The sequence below is a fragment of the Tachyglossus aculeatus genome, chromosome X1 (genome assembly GCF_015852505.1).
Source record: "Tachyglossus aculeatus isolate mTacAcu1 chromosome X1, mTacAcu1.pri, whole genome shotgun sequence".
Classification (NCBI taxonomy): domain Eukaryota; kingdom Metazoa; phylum Chordata; class Mammalia; order Monotremata; family Tachyglossidae; genus Tachyglossus; species Tachyglossus aculeatus.
In genome coordinates this window covers 118,224,401-118,246,450 of record NC_052101.1, presented here as the reverse complement: position 1 = coordinate 118,246,450, position 22,050 = coordinate 118,224,401, and the positions used below count along the sequence as shown (strand labels likewise).

At 45.3% G+C, this 22,050-nt stretch overlaps 1 protein-coding gene across 5 annotated transcripts in view; it reads right to left on the bottom strand.

Annotated features, from left to right (window-relative positions):
- Positions 1-20,229, bottom strand: part of TPM4 (tropomyosin 4) — a 33,996-nt gene extending 13,767 nt beyond the window's left edge. The window contains exons 1-2 of one of the 5 annotated variants that reach the window (XM_038771927.1): positions 19,905-20,229; positions 5,157-5,282 (exon numbers count right to left, since the gene is read on the bottom strand). In XM_038771927.1, the coding sequence (XP_038627855.1) occupies positions 5,157-5,282; positions 19,905-20,018 (240 nt within the window). In that variant the 5' untranslated portion in view covers positions 20,019-20,229. Of the gene's footprint in view, positions 1-2,879; positions 2,982-4,090; positions 4,315-5,156; positions 5,283-19,904 lie in introns of those variants that run through there. The other 4 variants (XM_038771926.1, XM_038771929.1, XM_038771928.1 and 1 more) reach the window with 4 other exon arrangements.
- Between the last annotated feature and the right edge of the window lie 1,821 nt (positions 20,230-22,050).

Sequence of the window (22,050 nt, the reverse complement as noted above, 5' to 3'; positions counted from 1 at the left end):
TTTTATTTGAGATTCAGTAAAGTCATGTAAGATATTAGAAACTTCAGGACAAGTCTTTTGGGATGGTGTAAAAGTCAAAGGGAAGAGGACCATTCAGGCAATACAGTTTGGTGTAGCAGGATAATAATAATAATAATAATGGCATTTATTAAGCACTTATTATGTGCAAAGCACTGGGGAGGTTACAAGGTGATCAGGTTGTCCCATGGGGGGCTCACAGTCTTAATCCTCATTTTACAGATGAGGTAACTGAGGCCCAGAAGTGAAGTGACTTGCCCAAAGTCACACAGCTGACAAGTGGCAGAGTCGGATTTAAACCCATGACCTCTGACTCCAAAGCCCATGCTCTTTGCATTGAGCCACGCTGCTTCTCTGTTAATGAGAACAGGATGAGTCTGTTAATGAAAAATACTGCCTATCAGGATACCTTTCCTAAGCCCCCTTGGCTGTAAACTCATTATAGGCAGGGAATGTGTCTCCTAACTGTTGTCTTGGACTCTCCCAAGCGCTAAGTACAGTGCTCTGCACATAGTAAGCGCTCAATAAATACCATCGATTGACTATAGAGTGACCTCTCAAAGTAAGCAGTGAAACCTCTAATAATTTCAAACCTGTCAAGTCAGTCGGTGGTTACTTAGCCAAGAAATACCCTGAACTGACAGAGATATAAACAAAGTCATCAAATAGCTCTTTGGGATCCCAATTTTCTACAAATCTATGACTAGTGGTGCTGTTTCATTGAAACAGATGATCAGCTACTTTTGGAAATGTCAACTGTGGGAATTGGGAGATGAATTTTTTTAGTCTACAAAAACTAGAACTCCTTCCATCATTCCAAAGCAACTGAAGCAGTTTCTTGGCCAAAAAAAAAAAATCGGTCAGTATGTTGTGTGCTTAACTCACTAGCTGAATAAAGGACAGAAATCCCTAAGAAAAGAAGATTTATTCATTCAATCATATTTATTGAGCACGTACTAGAAGGCAAGCCAACCTATGCATTTTAAATATTTTCCAATAAACAGCATTTTAGAAACTGCCTAAAGATAGCTAAAGAGGGCTGCTGAAAAACTGCTAGTTAAGGGCTAGTCATTTTTTTTTTTGGCTCCACCTCTTCCTGCAATCAAAGCTTTCCACATTCTACAAAGGATTTTCCTTATAAGGTAAAACAGACTCACTAGATACATGTGGTAGAGTCACAGAAGATGCTGGCTAATCACACAAAAATCTAAGTGAAACCAGCTGTTTGAATCCAGAGCCTGGAGTCAGCAGTCTATAAAATGCTTCGATCAAATAGCTTTCTCTGCAAACACCAGTAGTTTTTTACTGCTATTTGTCACAAAAAATCAGCCTCGGTCAGGCTAAAGTTTTAAATGAATTTTTAAAATATTAGCAAACTGCCTACAAATTTATTTCCTTTTAATTGGAACTTCAAATTCCTGTATGTTGGCTTTCAGTTAGGTACATTTTAAGCAAAAGTAAGTAATTCTTTAGAAAGAGGGCTTGCTGTGAGATCATGACCATGCTATGACAAGGAAAACAGGATTCTGGAAATTTAGGAACATTGTCTGTGTAAGAGTCCAAGGCACCTACTGGTTCAGTAATAAAGAATGTTTCCAAGTGTCTAGTGTTCTTAAAAGAGTGGAAATAGTATAGCCTCAGCATTACTGAAGGCTTTTGCCAGATTGGGCCCAAATTCAAACTCTTTAACAAAGTCCAGAAATTCATTTCTTTTTCCCTTCCTCATTATTATGTGCTTAGTACAGTGCTCTGCACACAGTAAGCCCTCAAAAAATACCACTGATTAGAAAAGCGATTAGTATGGTGCTCTGCACACAATGAGCGCTCAATATGATTGAATGAACTGTAAAGGAACAATGTAATTGCACATTGCCTATGTACCAATCCAAATAGCATCCCTCATTCACAGCTTTCAGCTATATGAAAACAAGGGCAGAAAAGACCCCTACCACAAGTGTTTTTCAGACCTCAAAGTATTTCCTTTGATATGAACTTTTATTTCAAGTCATATATTAGTCTTTGGGTTCCCACATTTTCTTGAGGAAATGGACAGAAATACATGAAATGGGCATTTTGACATGGACTAAAATGGGAAAATGATGACCAGTAGCATTGCAGGCAGTTCGGAAACATCAGCCAATTTAAATTTTGGGTCCTGGACAGTTGCAACAATTCCTAGAGTCAGAGGAATTTCTGAATTAGCTCAGGAGGCTGCAGATGCTGCAAACCAACAGGAAGCTGTGAAAATTCACACAAGTCGTAACAGATGGCTAAAGAGGCCAAAAAGAAAGCAGCCCAAAGCAATAAGTGATGCTCTTAAGGGGAGTGGTAGGAAAAAGGGTCTGAGCTAAACAAACAAACAGATAAACAAATAAATAGGTCGATGAAAACTCTACATGTGATCAAAGTAACTGAACTTGTGTGAATTCCTTCGGGAGTGATTGGATTTTTCAAAGACTTTCAAAATAAATCAATTATTTCTAACCCCCAGGATCATGGGCAACAAAGAGAGTTTGGGATTTTTCCATCATTCTGATGAAGTTGGGGCAGAATCAGACATGAAAAAAAACCAAGATGAAAAAACCCACCCTGCAACTCAGGCCTGAGTTCTAGATCAGCTCAGGCCTGACTCGATGGGAAGCGGGCCATTCCCTCTGAGTCATTTGCCCCACTTCCTGTGCTGCCTGACAAATCCTGGAGGATTTCCTGTACCAATGGGTGGTAAAGGAAAGGAGGGGGGAAGTGGGGGTGGCATTTCCCAGCTGCTCCATCCCCTTTCCTTTATGTAGGACGGGAGTTTCACCCAAGTGGTCGAGGGGAGGGGAGGGGTAAGGGTGTGGGGTGGGGGCATCAGACGATACCTTGTTTTCTTGTGCCGGAGCAGTTTTATACCCGTCGTTGGGATGTGGTTCGAAGATGACTACTGAATTTGGGAAGTCGAATGTGGGGGTGTAACCCAAGAGGTTTTTCTGGAACTCTGCTAGGCCTCAGCTGAGAAGCCCATTCCCCAGATTTCCCAGTCCGCCTGTCTTTGGACAGGTATCCCTCTGGAGGTAGGCCCCTCCGTCAGACCCACTGCGAGCAGTTTCCAGACCAGGCGGCAACCACCCTCCCAGGTTCTTGCTCTGGAAGCGGCCAGTTAATCCCCCCCCCCTCAAAGGCGCAAAGACCAGTCGAGGGGGGAGTCGTTCTCGGGGGGGCCCAGCCCAGAGGGGGGTACTCGGATGAATCATCTCGGCTTTAAGGTTAAAATTGCTGGAGTGGTCCGGGCTGAGGGATCCTGGATACGGGCAGAAGAAGGGACAAGAAAGGGGAAACTAAAGCTACCGAAGAAGCAGTGTGGTCTGCGTGGCTGATGGCCCTAGTCTTCAAGTGCGGGCTCCAAGCAGAAACATCTCCGACCTTCAGGGGGGAGCGGGAGGGGAGAGAGAAAGCCAGGGGAGAGAGAAAGCGGGGGAAGAGAGAAAGCGGGAGGAGAGAGCGGGAACGAGGAGAGGGAGGGGAGGGACGGAATGAAAGAGGGCGGGGGGCGGGGGGCGCGGAGGGTAAGAAAACGAGGGAGAAAGAGGAAACCACGAAAATGAGAAGGGAGTAAGATGAGGAAAGAAAAAGAAAGAAAGGAGGGAGGAAAGAAAAAGAAAGAAAGGAGGAAGGAAAGAAGGAAACAAAAAGAGAAAATATTTATTGAGCGCTTACTGTATGCAGAGCATTGAACTATGCGCTTGGGTGAGTACAATATAACAGAAAGAAAAGGAAAGTAAGAGAGAAAGAAAGAGAGAAAGGAAGGAAGGAAAGCGAGGGGAAAGGAGAAGAAAAAGAGGTAGTGTGCGTGTGTGGGGGGGGGAGAGAATGGAAAAGTGAGGGAGTTGAGAGGTAGAGACAGGAAGAGAAGGAGGGGCAGAGGAAGAATGGAGGAGAGAGGAAGAGAAAGGAGAGCCAAAGAGAAGAGGCGGGAGGAGAGCGAGAGCAAAAGTGGGGTAAAGAGGAAGAGAGGGGAAAAGAGAAAAGCCAGTGGAGGGGGGAAAGGAGGGCAGGGTGGGTGTGTGTGGGGGGGTTGGGGGTGCTATCTCACTTTCTCCCGCTGCTCTCGCTCGCTGTCCAGCTCCCGCTGCAGGCTCTGGGCTCGGTCCTCCGCCTCATCCGCCTGCTGCTGCAGCGCCTGGATTTTCCTTTTCACCGCTTCCAGGGAATTGAGCCCGGCCATGGGGACTGGGATTTGGGGGCGCAGGGCGCGAGGCTTCGGGGATTGCTGGCCCTGGCGGGACTGGCGCTGCCGGTTTGGACTGGGAAAGGAGCCGCCGCCCTGGTCCCCGGTCCCAGATCCCGGAGCTCCCGCCTCTTCCCCGCCCCCCGCCCGCCGGACCTCCCCCTTCACCCCTTCCCCCCCCTTCCCGTCCCCCAGTTTTCTCTCCCCCCCGCCCCCCCCCCGCCGGCGGGCCTGCGATTTTCAATGGGAGATTAGGTCACCGCAGCTGGAGGCCGGTGGCGTCAGCCCAGTGACGTCGCACCTCTGGCCACTACTGCCTGGAAAATGCCCCTTTTCGGGACTTATTTGGAGAAAGCGGGAGCGGGACTCCTCCTTCCCCGCCGGCCCCACCCGCAGGCAGCGGGAGGCAGGGCCGCCTGGGTCCGGGGGAAAGTACGGGGCCTCTTTACGGAGATACCGGGGGGCCGGGCCGGGGGGGGGGGGGGGGACTGAGTCAATCAATCGATTCCCGGGAGTTATTGAGCACTTACCGTGTGCAGAGCACTGGACTAAGCACTGCGGACAGGGCAATCCAACAGAGTTGGTAGCCACGATCCCTGCCCACAACTAGCTGACCGAACCCCCTCTTCCACTGTCAGAGCCCGCCTATTGAGGTTGAGGCAGGAACAGCCCCGAGGGGTGACCTAGGCCCGGGCGCATCCTCCGCCAGAAAACCTGACGCCCCTCTCCAGTGTGAACAGGGTGGGGGTGGGGGGACGAGATTTCGGTCTCCCCCCACCAAGGAGGAAAAAGTCCACACTCGGGACACGGAAATGTTCCCACCCGCTCCCCCTACTTCCCCGTGAGAGAGTCCCTGGAGTGGAATATTCACGGGGTTCCGTCCCCAGGTCCCAGGCCCCTGGCCAGCCGGCAAGTTGGCAGTTGTACGTACGTCAGTAGCTTTCTTCTCCGTCTCTTCCAGTTTCTCTTGAGCATCTTTCAGGTCCTCCGAGTATTTATCCAGCTCATCTTCAGTCGCCTTCAGCTTCTTCTGCAGCGTTACCAGCTCCTCCTCTACCTGGTTCATTCAAACGGAAAGAAAGTTTGCTAAGCCTTATTATTATTATTTTTGGTCAGCAAGAAGCAGTGTCTTTGGTTAGTTCAGTGATACCTTTGTTATTATTAGCAGATGCTGTGTCGTGGTGTTTACTTAAAGCGATTCCCCCGGGGCTCCATTTTTAATGGTCAACCAATCCAATTTGCCCCTTTTCTACAGTCACCCCTTGCTTGTTGATAATCATCATCATCATCCTAATTATGGTATTTGTGAAGCGCTTACTATGTGCCGAGCATTGTTCCAAGCGCTGGAGTAAGTACAAGGTAATCAGGTTGTCCCACAGGGGGCTAACGGATTTAATCCCCATTTTACAGATGAGGTAACTGAGGCACTGAGAAGTCAAGAGACTTGCCCAAGGTCACAGAGCAGAAAGAGGCCGAGCTGGGACTAGAGCCCATGTCCTCTGACTCCCAAGCCTGTGCTCTTTCTACTGAGGCACGCTGCTTCATCATCACCATATTTCTTAAGCACTTAACTGTCACGCGTTGTTCTAAGCACTGGAGTAGATACAAGTAAATTAAGATGGACACAGTCCCTGTCCCACATGGGGCTCTCAGTCTAGGTAGGAGGGACAACAGATATGGAATCTCCATTTTACACATGAGAAAACTGGGGGACAGAGAAGTGAAGTGACTTGCCCAAGGTCATGGGACAGGCAGCAGCATCGCGTAGTGAATAGAGGTCGGGCCTGGGAGTCAGAGGACCTGGGTTCTAACCCTGACACTGCCACCAGTCTGCTGTGTGACCTTGGGCGAATCACTTCACTTCTCGGTGCCTCAGTTACCTCATCTGTAAACTGGGGATTAAAACTGTGAGCCCCACGTGAGTCAGGGATGGTATCTGACTCGATTCACTTTTATCCACCTCAGCTCTTGGTACAGTGCCTGATGCATAGTAAGCACTTAGCAAATACCATCATTATTATTATTAAGTGGCAGAGCTAGAATCAGAACCCATGTCCTCTGATTCCCGAACTCATGTGCTTTCCATTAGGCCACACTGCTCCCCGTCCTTGATTAATTAATTAATTAATTCATTCAATCGTATTTATTGAGCGCTTACTGTGTGTAAAGCACTGTACTAAGCGCTTGGGAAGTACAATCATTGCCCTCCAATTTATTTCCTTAAACTCACCATTAAATACTGTGAAGAACATGGTTTTCTGAGAAAATTCCAAATCAATTTTGCATGTAGCTGGATTAATATTCTCTATGATTTACGATAAAGCTGAAATCATCTTTTCTTAAATGGTCAGTCAGTCAATTGTAGTTATTGATTGCTTACTGTGTGCAGAGCAATGTACTAAGTGCTTGGGAGAGTACAATATAACAATATAACAGACACATTCCTGCCCACAAGGAGTTTACAGTCTAGTGTGGGAGACAGACATTGATATAAGCAGCGTGGCTCAGTGACAGCTGAAGTGGCAGCTGAAGTGGCATGCTGAAGCAGCGTGGCTCAGTGGCAAGAGCATGGGCTTGGGAGTCAGATGTCATGGGTTCTAATCCCAGCTCCACCACTTGTCAGCTGTGTGACTTTGGGCAAGTCACTTCACTTCTCTGTGCCTCAGTTCCCTCATCTGGAAAATGGGGATGAAGACTGTGAGCCCCACGTGGGACAACCTTGATTAACTTGTATCCCCCCCCAGCGTTTAGAACAGTGCTTGGCACATAGTAAGTGCTTAATAAATACCAACATTATTATTATTATATAAATACATAAATTACATATATGTACATAAGGGCTGTGGGGCTGGGAGGGGAGATGAATAAAGGGATCAAGTCAGGGTGACGCAGAAGGGAGTTATAGAAAAGGAAAGGGCTCAGTCAGGGAAGGCCTCTTGGAGGAGATGTGCTTTGAAGGAGGGGAGAATAGTTGTCAGTCAGATATGAGGAGGGAAGGCGTTCCAGGCCAGAGGCAGAGGCATGGGTGAGAGGTTGGCTGTGAGATAGACAACACTGAGGTAAAGTGAGAAGGTTAGCATTAGAGGAGCAAAGTATGGACTGGAGTGGGGAGAGACTGGAGGTTGGGAGGTCAGCAAGGAGGCTGGTACAGTAATCAAGGTGGGATAGGATAAGTGATTGGATTAACTTGGTAGCAGTTTAGATAAGCACTTAGTACAGTGCTTTGCACACAGTAAGCGCTCAATAAATATGATTGAATGAATGAATGAATGAATGAATGGAGAGGAAAGAGCAGATTTTATTGATGTTGTGAAGGTCGAACTGACAGGATCTAGTGACAAGATTGAATGTGGTTGAATGAGAGAGATGAATCAATCAATCAATCGTATTTATTGAGCGCTTACTGTGTGCAGAGCACTGTACTAAGCGCTTGGGAAGTACAAGTTGGCAACATATAGAGACAGTCCCTACCCAACAGTGGGCTCACAGTCTAAAAGATGAATCGAGATTAATGCCAAGGTTACAGACTTGGGAGACAGGAAGGATAGTGGTGCTATCTACAATCATGGGAAAGTCAAGGGGAGGACAAGTTTTGGGTGGGAAGATAAGAAGTTCTGTTTTAGACATGTTAAGTTGAGGCGACAGGAAGACATCCAAGTAGAGATATCTTGAAGGCAGGAGGAAATGCTAGACTGCAGAGAGGAAGAGAGATCAGGGCTGGAGATGCAGATCAATAAATAAATAAATAAATAAATAAATAAATAAATAAATAAGTATGAATGAATGAATGAATGAATAGACTTGGGAATCATTCGCATTGAGGTGGTAGTTGAAGCCACGTGAGTGAATGAGTTCTCCAAGGGAGTGGGTGTAGATGGAGAATAGAAGGGGACCCAGAACTGAACCTTGAGGGACTCCCACAGTTAGCGGGTGGTAGGCAGAGGAGCAGCCTGTGAAAGAGATTGAGAATGAGTGGTCAGAGAGACAGGAGGAGAACCAGGAGAGGGCAGTGTCAGTGAGGTCGAGGTTGCATAATGTTTCCAGGAGAAAAGGTATTTATTACTACTACTTCTACTGTATGCCAACCATCAAACTAAGCACTGGGTAGATACGAGATAATCAGATTGGACCCAATCCACGTCCCCCATGAGGCTCAAAGTCTTAATTCCCATTTTACAGATGAGGTAACTGAGGGACAGAGAAGTGAAGTGACTTGCTGAAAGTCACACAACAGACATGTGGCCAAGCAGCTGGTATTAGAACCCAGGTCCTCTGACACCCAGGCCTGAAAACTTTCCACTAGGCAACCCTGCTTCTCAGTTAGAGTTCACTCTAAGTGGGGAGACAGACAAAAAAATATTTTCAACCAGAGTGGTCGTGATAAATTGAATAGACATATATACATTAGTATGACTATGGTAAGTAGCATGCCCTAGTGGATAGAGCATGGGCCTGGGAGTCAGAAGGACCTGGGTTCTAATACCAGTTCCGCCACTTGTCTGCTGTGTGACCTTGGGCAAGTCACTTCTCTGTGCCTCAGTTACCTCATCTGTAAAATGGGGATTAAGACGGTGAGCCCCACATGGGTCATGGCCTGTGTCCAACCTGATTATCTTGTATCTACCCCCACACTTAATACACTGCTTGGCACATAGTAAGTGCTTAACAAATACCAATAATAACAAAAAAGAAGCATGGCCAAGTGGAAAGAGCACAGGCCTGGGATTCAGAGGCCCTGGGTTCTAATTCCAGTTCTGCCACTTGCCTGCTGTGTAGTTTTATGCAAGTCCTTTAATTTCTCTTTTCCTCAGTTCCCTCATCTGCAAAATGGGGATTCAGTATCTGTTCTCGATCAGTCAATCAATCAATCAATCATATTTACTGAGCACCTACTGTATACAGAGTGCTGTACTAAGTGCTTGGGAGAGTACAATATAACAGACACATTCCCACCCACAATGAGCTTAAAGTGGAGAGGGGGAGAAAGACATAAATATAAATAAATAAATTACGGATTGTATATAAGTGCTGTGGGGCTGGAAGGGGAGATGAATAAAGGGAGCAAGTCAGGGTGAGGCAGAAGGGAATCGAAGAAAAAGATAAGAGGGCTTAGTCAGAGAAGATCCTCTTGAAGGAGATGTGCCTTTGATAAGGCTTAGGGGTGGGAGAGAGCAATTGTCTATAGGATACGAAGAGGGAGAATGTTCCAGGCCAGAGGCTGGACATGAGCAGGGGTAGGCGGCAAGATAGTCTAGATGGAGGTACAGTGAGTAGGTTGGCATTACAGGAGTGTGTGGGCTGTGTTGTAGTAGAAGAGTAGTGAGGTGAGGTAGGAGAGGGCAAGGTGATTGAGTTCTTTAAAGCCGGAGATAAGGAGTTTCTCTTTGATCCGGAGGTGGATGGGCAACCACTGGAGGTTCTTGAGGAGTGGGGAAACGTGGACTGAACATTTTTGTAAAAAGATGATCCAGACAGCAGAGTGAAGTATGGACTGGAGTGGGGAGAGACAGGAGGCAGGGAGGTCAGCAAGGAGGCTGTTACAGTAATCAAGGCAGGATAGGAAAAGGGCTCCTTCCTAATTAGACTGTGAGCTCTTTGTGGGACCTGATTATCTTGTATCTACCCCAGCGTTTAGTACAGTGCTTGGCATATAGCAAGTAGTTAACAAATACCATAATAAGGAGGAAAGTATAAATCAGTTCTTAAGTGTTCGAGTTGTCTGAAGGGATGATATGGCTCAGGGTGCTGGGAAATTAATTGGGGAAAGTTGGTAGGAGGAGGTGGGATTTTAAGAGGGATATGAATGTGGAGAGAGCTGGGATCTGTCTGTTGTGAGGAGGGAGAGAGTTCCATACTGAGGAGGAGAGTGTGAACAAGAGGACAGATGCAGGGGAATCGAGTTAGAGGCCGGAGAGGAATGAAGACATCAAGTTGGAGAAAAACAGGTGAAGAGAGCAGAGAGGTACAGGGCGTCCAGATGGCAGAGAGCGTCGAAGCTGATTTGTTTTATGCGATGAGACACAGAAAGTCAGAGGCGAGTTTTGAGGAGAGGAGAGATGGGGGTCTTGAAGAAGATGATCAGTTGCTAGCCTGTAAGCTTCTTGTGGGCAGGGATCACATCTGCCAACTCTATGGTACTGTACTTTCCCAAGTGCTTAATATAGTGTGCTGCACACAGTAACTGTTCAATAAATACCACTGATTGATGATCTGTGCAGCAGCACATAGTATGGAATAATAATAATAATAATAATAATAATAATAATAATAATAATAATGGTATTTGTTAAGCGCTTACTATGTGCAAAGCACTGTTCTAAGTGCTGGGGTAGATACAAGGTAATCAGGTTGTCCCACGTGGGGCTCACAGTCTTAGTCCCCATTTTATAGATGAGGTAACTGAGGCACAGAGAAGTTAAGTGACTTGCCCAAAGTCACCCAGCTGACAAGTGGCAGAGTTGGGATTTGAACCCATGGCCTCTGACGCCAAAGCCCGTGCTCTTTCCATTAAGCCACACTGCTTCTATAATGGAATGGAGCAGGGAGAGGGTGGGGAAGTGATCAGCAAAGAGGCAAATGCGAAAGTCTAGCTGAGGCAAACAGAGCTCGTACCAGGGTGATAGCAGTTTGGGTGAGCAGGAAGGGGTGGATCCATCTGTAGCACTTTTGTACATACCCTATTAGTTAAGCACTCACCTTCCTATCCCCTTTCCTTCTTCTTTCTAGTTGTAAATTGTCAGTCAGTCAATAGACTCCAACCTCTCTCAAGTCCACAACCATGGCATTTTCCTTGACTCCCCTCCTTACATTCAGTCAGTCACCAAATCCTCTCAGTTATTTCTTATGCACATATCTTTAAGTTACTACAACCCAGCCCGCATACTTCACTCCTCTAATGCCAACCTACTCACTGTATCTCGATCTTATCTATCTCATCTCTTGCCCACATCCTGCCTCTGTCCTGGATCACCCTCCCCTTCATATCCAACAGACAGTCACTCTCCCCACCTTCAAAGCCTTATTAAAATCACACCTCCTCCAAGAGACCTTCCCCTTTTAAACCCTCATTTCTTCTTCTGCCACTCCCTTCTGCGTCACCCTTGTGCTTGGATTTGCACCCTTAATACATCCCTCCCTTAGCCCCAGTAATTTATTTATTTATATTAATGTCTGTCTCCTTCTCTAGACTGTAAGCTCCTTGTGGGCAGGGAACATGTCCACCGGGTCTGTTATATTGTACTTTCCCAAGCACACACAGTAAGCGTTCAATAAATAGGATTGTTTGATGGTTGCTTCCTCTGACCTGTAGTTCATTTTAATGTCTGTCTCCCCGACTAGATTGTAAACTCTTTGAGAGCTGGGATCATGTTTACTAACTCTTTTGTGCTCTCCCAAGCACTTAATGCAGTGCTCTGCACAGAGTAAGCACTCAATACTATTGATTAATTGATTATTGAGTGTGCACTATGTGCAGAGCACTGTATTAAGTCCTTGGGAGAGTACAATAGTTAATAGACATGCCCTCAAGGAGCTTAGCATCTATCAGGGGAGACAGCTACTAAAATAATTTACAAGTAGGAAGAAAAAGAAAAGGAAATTTGTACAGCTTAAGCGCTTAGTACAGTGCTCTGCACACAGTAAGCGCTCAATAAATATGATTGAATGAATTGAATGAATGTAAGAATATGTACACAAATGCTACAAGAGGTTGTGAGTACACAAATGCTCAGATGGCACAAAAACGTTGAACTGTCTGTTTTCCTCTACTGCTAGCTCCTTGAGGGGAGAGATCTTGTCAACTAATTCTATTGAACTCTCCTTGCTGCATTAAAATGTTCAGAATATGAATCTGGAAGCTGGATTTAAAGACTTCCAGGAGATTCTTCCAGGCCTATGTCTCGGTGGTTAGGGACTACTCGATATCAACCTTGGGGAATTCATTAGATAATCATCTTCACTTGGGTGGGCGAGACCTGGTCCAGGGCAGCTCCAAGCAGATGTCACCGCCTATTCTCCCATAGCTCCCACAAATTATCTCTACTACCAGAGGAGAGAACCTTTTGGTCCAGGAGTTGATATTATTATTCGTAATAATAATGATAAAATGGTATTTATTAAGCACTTACTATGTTCCGGGCATTGTACAAAGCACTGGGGTAGATATAAACTACACAGGTTAGACATAGTCCATGTCCCACATGGGGCTCACAGTCTTAATCCTCATTTTACTGATGAGGTAACTGAGGCTCAGAGAAGTTAAGTGACTTGTCCAAGGTCACCCAGCAGACAAGCAGCCGAGCCGGGATTAGAACCCAGGTCCTCCTGACTCCCAGGTCTGTGCTCTATCTGCTAGGCCATGCTGCTTCTCTAAGCGCTTTACTATGTGTCAAGCCCTATTCTAAGCCCTGGGGTAGATAGATGTTAATCAGGCTGGACAGAGTCCCTGTCCCACATGGAGTTCACAATCTAAGTAATTCAGCACTTTTCAGAAGAAAGTAAAATAAAATACTGGTAATATAAGAACTTGAGCAAGAACATTAACCTAATGAGACTGCTAAGAATCTCAATTCTGTGTCAATAATAATATCTTGCACATTACTTTTCTCATTTTATACTCACAATACCCAGTGAGACAGGGAGAGACAGGTATCATCCCTATTTTCAGATGAAGACCTTGAGCAGTTAAATGACTTACTCAAGGTCACACTGCAGGCCACTTGTGGAGCTGGGATTGGAACTAAAGTCCTTTGATTCTCACGCTCTTTCCACTAGACCAAGATGCTTTTGAGTTTATCATTCACAAAACTGGAATACGATTAGAGCCAATGATTTAATGGAAATCCAGCTAGCCTACCTGGATTTAGTAGCCTTTAGTAGCCACTACAGTTCACAGCATCTATTACAGTACCAAATATTCTGTGGGTGCTCAATAAATATATGTTGGTGATTTTATTTTTAATAAATAATAATAATAATAATGGTATTCGTTAAGTGCTTACTATGTGCCAAGCACTGTTCTAAAAGCTGGGGTAGATACAAGGTCATCAGGTTGTCCCACGTGGGGCTAACAGTCTTAATCCCCATTTTACAGATGAGGTAACTGAGGCACAGAGAAGTCAAGTGACTTGCCCAAGGTCACACATCTGACAAGTGGCAGAGCTGGGACTAGAACCCACAACCTCTGACTCCCAAGCCCTCCAGTCCCTTTTCTCTAAGTTGAGTTTAAAGTAACAAATGGACAAAGATACACAGAGTTATTCCATTTCATCTTGTGATACAGGTTCTCTGTACCATAAAAATAAACTGTATCATACAGAGGGTCTATTTATATCACTTTGCAAGTGTGTCTGATGATCAACAGCCCAAAAGAATTTTCATTATCATGCTAGGTTTTTGCTGATAAAGTAACTGCTGTGCCTACCGCCTGTCCCATCTGTCATCAAACCTTGAGTATCACCTTGGTCTTATTCTTTTCCATGAATGTTCAGGACTCTGGAAAATGTGTGACTTAACTGGTCCTTGATCAGTTGTGTTAAAATAACTCAGATGAGCTGCGTTCATGTTCAAGTGTAAAAGTGTTTCTTCTCATCTCCTGATGCTTCTCAATTAATATTCCTAATAAATCATACTGCTTTTTATTTCCAAATTTTTCATCCAAGATACTCAAAGAGCTTCCCAGCTGTGACTTAATTTGCCTTGAAAATTTTCCTTGGTAGAGAACAAACGGCATCCCCATTTCACAGGTGGGGAAACTAAGGTTCAGTGTCTTGGCCAAGGTCGCCAGAGCGAGGCTGGGGTTTGCTATCTCCAGTCAGAGATCACAGATGGGTATATCCTCTAGACTGTAATATCAGCATGGGCAGGGAACATGTCTGCTTAATTCTGCTGTATTGTACTCTACCAAGAGCTTAGTACAGTTTTCTGCACACAGTAAGCACTCAGTAAATACTACTGATTGATTGATTGATCGATCATTTTAGTAAATGTAAAGACCTTCAGGTAAGGCTAATCTTTATTTATGCCCAGTCTTGAAAAGATAAAGTGGATGCAGCTTAAAAGTTGAGTCACTTTATATTTGGTCTCTGCATAGAAAGAAGATTGGGAGTTTTGGGTAAGCAAACTCTTGCTGTCTCAAAGTTTGAGGCCTGTGATTGCTTGGTATTGTAGGCAGACTGTTATGCTGGACCTTCAGAATTTTGAGCCTCATTTGGATTTTAGTCAATCAAAACAAAGAGTTCTACCCTGGCCCTTATAGGACCCTATAGATCATCATTGAGAAGCAGCGTGGCTCAGTGGAAAGAGCACAGGCTTTGGAGTCAGAGGTCATGGGTTCAAATCCCGACTCTGCCAATTGTCAGCTGTGTGACTTTGGGCAAGTCACTTAACTTCTCGGGACCTCAGTTACCTCATCTGTTAAATGGGAACTAAGATTGTGAGCCCCACGTGGGACAACCTGATCACTTTGTATCCCTCCAGCGCTTAGAACAGTACTTTGCACATAGTAAGTGCTTAACAAATACCATCATTATTACTTCCCACTCTTCATCCCCTCCGCCCTCCCTTCTTCCCCTCACCACAGCACCTATATATATGTTTGTACAGATTTATTATTCTATTTATTTTACTTGTACATATTTACTACTCTATTTTATTTTGTTAATATATTTTGTTTTGTTGTCTGTCTCCCCCTTCTAGACTGTGAACCCGTTGTTGGGTAGGGACCATCTCTATATGTTGCCAACTTGTACTTCCCAAGCACTTAGTACAGTGCTCTGCCACACAGTAAGCGCTCAATACATACGATTGAATGAATGAATGAATGAATTGTTTGTGAGGATCCAGGTCAGAACAGGAAAAACTCTAAAACAGGGTCTCCATAACACTAAACAAAGGAAAATTGGGTAGGAAGTGTTGAATGTGACCTTTTTCAGAGTTCAAAGTCAGATTAATGTTTGGACAGAGTGGCTGTGGGATTTTAAAGCACTTCATCTAGCCCAGTTTTTTTTTTTTTTTTTAGTTTTAGAACTGTTGGGGGTGGAATATACAAGGGAACAAAGTTATAGCAAGGGAAGGGAGGAAAAGTCTGTGAAAAACACAGCTATCCAAGGGTACTCCTATAGACCTGGCCTGGCCATTGCATTAAAAATACATGAGGCCTCTAAAATCTGTAGTAGGGATATTTTGAATACCAGTTCATAGCCTGTATCTTGCTCTCCCCATAGGAGGCAGTATGGTTCAGTGGAAAGAACACAGGTTTAGGAGTCAGAAAGACCTGGGTTCTAATCCCAGCTCTACCACTTATCTGCTGTGTGACCTTGGGGAAGTCACTTAACTTCTTTGTACCTCAATTACCTCATCTGTAAAGAGGGGATTAAGACTGCGATACCCACGAGAGACATGGATTATGTCCAATCTGATTAGTTTGACTCTACTCCAGTGCTTAGTACAGTGTCTGGCACATAGTAAGAAATATCATAAAAAAGTTATACTAGTTGAGATGTTTAATGAAGATCTTGCCAATGGTGAGACTGCATCCACAAGAGTGAGTGTCTTTGAGAGAGAGAATCTCTTGTACCCTTCCCACCTTCGTCCATGAAAAAGCAGGAGCTCACCTTTTCTGGCCCCTTACCGTTGAGGTGAACATTGCTCACATATCAGATATGTCTGACTGACAGCAGAGGACTTGAAGGGTTTTCTTTGCAATAGTGGTGATGGTTCACACTGAGTCATCCACACTCTCTTTACCAATCCCCCTGGGTCCAGGGGCATGGCTTTCGATATGGCTGGGAGTGAGAATGGGTGCAGTCTATCATCAGAGAACACGATATCTCTGAGACCTTATCAGCAGCAGAAACCATTGTGTCATTCTACTCCACACTGGTTATCTCTTGGTAAATGGGGTTCCAAGTGTCCTAGGGTCTCTTAGTCCTGGATATTTCAGATATTAGAGGAACTCAGGTCTGTACTCAAGAGTGGCAGAGAAAAATGGCCACTAAAGTCACCTAAGTGAACCAGTAGTTTCTGCTTGGTTCTCTATGACTGCGGCATAATCCGGAGGCTCCACTCTTAAATCACGCCTACACTGGAGCTGATAAACACTGAATTTCTAAACTCAGCATTCGATTTGGTTTGTGTGGCCCTGGTCTTTGTACCTTTTTTCCTCAGTGGTAAACTGGTCAGAGAGACTATTAAAAAAAAATGTGGTAGATTGGACCATCAAAAACCGACAGAAAAGATGGGCTGCGGAAATTGGATGAAGGGGCAGTGTGGACGCAGTCGAGAATGTTTTCTTTATAGCATCCATAATGCCTTTGGGAATTCTGACAAATACCTCAGATTTTCAGCACCATTATTCCTGATGAGAACGCTAAAAGTCCCTTTCCCCTCAGAGACGGTGAGACAGCAGTGGCTCACCCAGCTGCACTGTGTTCTCAGGATATGAGTCTGACTCCAATTTCCTGACCGATACTTTGAGGGCATCCTGAAACACTGAACTTAGAGGGTTTGTCCTGCAGTAACAGATCACAATAGTTCTGCTGCTGAAAGGACTCAATCGCCATTAATACCCTAGTTAGTGTAGAGAACGCATTCTTCTGGTCATGGTTTCAGGGACCATCAATGTAAAGGAAGCAAGTAAGGGATAATAAGCAATACAGAGCTACATTGTTTAGTAGTAATGCTACATTGTTGAAATAGTAATGGCACATTAGCATGAGCCCAGGAAGAGCTGGTCTGTAATGAAGTTTAGTCTTGTCTGCTCTTGTTTAAACATCTGAGAGTGAGTCATGCTTGCCCTCTTTGGAATTGGTTAAGGATGCTTGGCTCAGGTTTGCTTCCCTCTTGCAGCTTTCAAAGCAGTTGAAGAATGCAGTCTAGCTACCTGGCCTGTGAGGTCAGAGTCTTCAGTTTCCTTATTTGGGCAGATTTTGTCAAATATTCATGTGTGGCTGCTGGGTTTGAAAGAAAATGATCTACCTGTGAAATAATTTTTTTCTTAGAGGCGTAGAATGCTTTTGTCAACTGAACCTGTCTTGTATGAGGACCTGACTTGGGCTCAGGAAGTTGGGTGTGATTTGGTATCCACCTATTTACTCCCACTCTGGAAGCAGCATGGTCTAGTGGGTAGAGCACGGGCCTGGAAGTCAGAAGGACCTGGGTTCTAATCCCGGCTCCGCCACTTGTCTGCTATGTGACCTTGGGCAAGTCACTTCACTTCTCTGTACCTGACCTGTGAAATGGGGATTAAGACTGTGAGCCCCATGTGGGACAGGGACTGTGTCCAACCCGATTAGCTTGTATTGACCCCAGTGCTCAGTACAGTGCCTGGCACATAGCAAGCACTTAACAAATCCCATCATTATTATTATTATTATTACTGGATTGTGGTTCCTTGTCAGTTTTAGGAGATCACCGCAAAACAGAAGATGTGTGGAAAAGTTTTGTGGAATTTTGTGGAAAAGTCTGAGGAGCACTGGAGTGGATGAGGAGAAACGGATTGTTTTGCAGAGGAGTTTGAGGAGCAGACTGGAATTGGAAGGGAAACTTAACCATCTTGCTCGAAAGTCTGAGAACTTGAATTCCCGAGGCGAACTGAGTAATTTTGCGGAAAAGTCTGAGGAGCACTTCAATCCATACTTCATGCTGCTGCCCGGATTGTCTTTGTCCAGAAATGCTCTGGGCATGTTACTCCCCTCCTCAAAAGTCTCCAGTGGCTACCAATCAATCTGCGCATCAGGCAGAAACTCCTCACCCTCGGCTTCAAGGCTCTCCATCACCTCGCCCCCTCCTACCTCACCTCCCTTCTCTCCTTCTACAGCCCAGCCCGCACCCTCCGCTCCTCCGCTGCTAATCTCCTCACCATACCTTGTTCTCGCCTGTCCTGCCATCGACCCCCGGCCCACGTCATCCCCTGGGCCTGGAATGCCCTCCCTCTGCCCATCCGCCAAGCTAGCTCTCTTCCTCCCTTCAAGGCCCTACTGAGAGCTCACCTCCTCCAGGAGGCCTTCCCAGACTGAGCCCCTTCCTTCCTCTCCCCCTTGTCCCCATCTCCATCCCCCCCATCTTACCTCCTTCCCTTCCCCACAGCACCTGTATATATGTATATATGTTTGTACATATTTATTACTCTATTTATTTATTTATTTTAGTTGTACATATCTATTCTATTTATTTTATTTTGTTACTATGTTTGGTTTTGTTCTCTGTCTCCCCCTTCTAGACTGTGAGCCCACTGTTGGGTAGGGACTGTCTCTATATGTTGCCAACTTGTACTTCCCAAGCGCTTAGTACAGTGCTCTGCACACAGTAAGCGCTCAATAAATACAATTGATTGATGTGTGTGCTCATTTGGAATTTGACAATTTCAATCCATTGAATATTTCCATTTTGAGTTATTCTTCACTTGGATGAGCTTCCTCTGAATCATTTTTCTGGTCAATTTTTGTTTTCTTTTTTTCCTTTCAAATGCATTTTATGTTATATTCCAGATATTCAATAACCTCCCTGCTAAGCAGTGTTAGCGTCTTAAACTTTTTGATCATACACATTATAATTAATAATCACCCCAAGATAAAAACAACAAACCACTGGAAGCAAGGGAGATAACTAATAATAATAATAATAATAATTGTGGCATTTGTTAAGTGCTTACTATGTGCCAAGCACTGTTCTAAGCACTGAGGTAGACACAAGCTAATCAGGTTGGACACAGTCCCTGTCTCACACGGGGTTCACAGTCTTAATCCCCATTTGACGGATGAGGTAATTGAGGCACAGAGAAGTTAAGTGAGTTGCCCAAGGTCACACAGCAGACATGTGGTAGAGCTGGGGCATCTGCCTCCCTCATGAGGGCACCATAAGGCATCTAGAGCTCTTTGGAGGAAAGGTACTGGATGAGCTATTACTGCTGGTATCATTGTCAGCCACTACAATAATATCACAAGGGATGCCTTTCCTAGTAAGTTGCAGGAGGAAATTCAGCATTGGACTATTGAACTACAATTACTCTCTCCCCACTTCAAAGCCTTATTGAAGGTACATCTCCAAAAAGCCTTCCCAAACTAAGCCCCACGTTTCCTCATCTCCCAGTCCCTTCTGCAATGCCCTGACTTGTTCCCTTTGCTCTACTCCCCCACCCCCCGCCCCCAGCCCCACAGCACTTAGGTATATTTCTGTAATTTAATTTATTTATGTTGATGTCTGTCTCCCCATGTGGGCCCTGATTATTGTTTATCTACCCCAGCACTCAGTACAGTTCTTGGCACATAGTAAGCACCTAACAAATGCCACAGTTCTTCTTCTTATTTTAGCAGGTCTCAGAAAAAGGACTAAGATAGCCAGTCAGACAGCCAGACAGACAGAGACACACAGATACACTCACAAACACACCTAAATATACAGGGCGTACGTTGCAAGATGAGGCAGCCGACTCTTTCCCCAGTAGACTGTTCGGGATTTGATAATTTCCAGAGCTAATATCCAGGAGACCTGGTTATAATCTTCTGCTATTCTAGGGGAGTACCTAGTTGGGTCAACATTCCTGTTAGATCAGGGATTAGACTATTTCTCCCCCGCGCCGCCCCCCACAAGATATTCTCTCGGAATTCTGGTTTGTAAGAGGTGATCCCGGCTCCATCCAGGAACACAGATGGAATCCTTTTGCCAGAGCCACCCCGCTCACCTGTTTGCACTTGTCCTCGGCTGCCTTCTTGTCCGCCTCAGCCTGTTCGGCTCTGTCGATGGCATTCTCCTTATCCAGCTTCAGCATCTGCATCTTCTTCTTGATGGCTTCCATGGTGGTGGGAGGTTGGGTGGGTACCGCTCACCAGTGAAAGAATGCAGGAGGAAAAGGTGCCTTAAAACAGAAGGAGAAAGCCAACACCAAGCCGGACAGAGGCCAAGCACAGGGCCAGAAGCAGATGGCAAGTGAGTCCTGCAAGCGGGTAGAGATAGTTTTAAGCTCCTAAAGACCCTTTCGGGGTGTTTTGGATGCTGCCCAAATCCCCGGTGGCCCCTTCGATCCTTCTCATGCAGCCATCTAAGGAGCAATTTGGCCAGGGTTCACTGGAGGAAGGAATCCTCATCCCTCAGCCAATCTCCTTATTTGGGTGCCTGTGTTTTCTTAAAGGGAAAAAACCTGTTTCCATTTTTAACCATCTGACAGAGGCAAAAGTGTTGACATCTGAACACATATGCCAGTAACAAAGCTCATCAGCAACCCTGGAGATTAGCAAGCCATTAAATTCCCCTTAAGCTCTGGTTAAAAGTGTGTCTGGTTTTCCACAATCACTGGAAAGTTAAAGGTAAAGGTGGAACTAAAGGTCTGGATGTAACAGTGGGGAGCGTCTTGGAAATGATGGGTTCTCATCTTGGTTTTGCCACTGTGTCTGCAGTGTGACCCTGGCCAAGTCATTTCACTTCTTCGGGGGTCAGTTACCTCAACTGTAAAATGGGGATTATTACTGTGAGCCCCACGTGGGACATGGACTATGTCCAATCTGATTATCTTGTAACTACCCCAGCCCTTAGTATACAGTGCCTGGCACATAGTGAGAGCTTAAAAAATACCATTAAAAAAAAGATTCCAAAGAATGTTCAGGAGTTCAGAATCTGAAACCTAGACTGCAGGACCAAGAGTAAAATAGTCAAACATTATAGTCCTCATGTCCTGACTCCTTGGGGGAGTAGTTTCTCTATGGTTTCAAAAAGATTTTGCCTACGCATTTCCTGAGTGTTGCTGAGCTAAACTGTGGAATGGGAAGCTGGATCTCAAATTGAAATGCCCCCAGATTCTGGCCTGTGAAGTCCAGGCTAAGCGCCCTTTCCCCTGTTCATCTCCCCAATCTGACTCTGAGCTCCCCAAGTGTTCAGCGAATACCCCACCACCTCTACTTGCTGGGAAGTTTCGGTTTGGAAGGGTTGGATTGTCCCAAGTGATTCAAGGTAAGAGTAAGAGAGTACAATATAACAGAATTGGTAGACCCATTCCCTGCTCACAACAGGCTTACAATCTAGAGGACGAGTTTACATCCTATTAGGTAAGGTACTTCCCTCCGAATGAGCACTGTCATAAAGTCTGAAGACTTGAAAGAACCTGAGATTTCATCTTGAAACCTACCCTCCCCATTACTTTCCCGTCAGCGTAGACAGCACCACAACCCTCCCAGTCTTGCAAACCCTTTACCTTGTCTTTATCCTCGACTCATTTTTCTCATTCAACCCACACGTTCGATCTGTCACCAAATCCTGTCGGTTCAACCTTAACAACATGGCTAAAATCCACCCTTTCCTCTCCATCCAAATGGCTACCTCCTTGATCCGATCACTTATCTTATACCAACTTGAATACTGTTACCAGCTTCTTTGCTGACCTCCCTGCCTCCTGTCTCTCCCCACTCTAGTTCATACTTCACTCTGCTGCCTGGATCATTTTTCTACCAAATCATTCAGTCCATGTTTCCCCACTCCTCAAGAGCCTCCAGTGGTTGCCCAACCATCTCCACATCAAACAGAAACTCCTTACCTTTAGCTTTAAATCACCTTGCCCCCTCCTACCTTACCTCTCTGGATTCCTACTACAACTTAGCCTGCACTCTTTGCTCCTTTAACACAAAGCTATTAACTGTACCTCGATCTCGTGTATCTCACTGCCAACTCTTCACCCACATCCTGCCTCTGGCCTGGAACGACCTCCCCTTTCATGTCCAACAGATGATCACTTTCCCCTCCTTCAAAGCCTCATTAAAATCACCTCTCTCCAAGAAACCTTCCCTGACTAAGCCCTCATTTCCTCTTCTCCCACTCCCTTCTGTGTCACCCTTGCACTT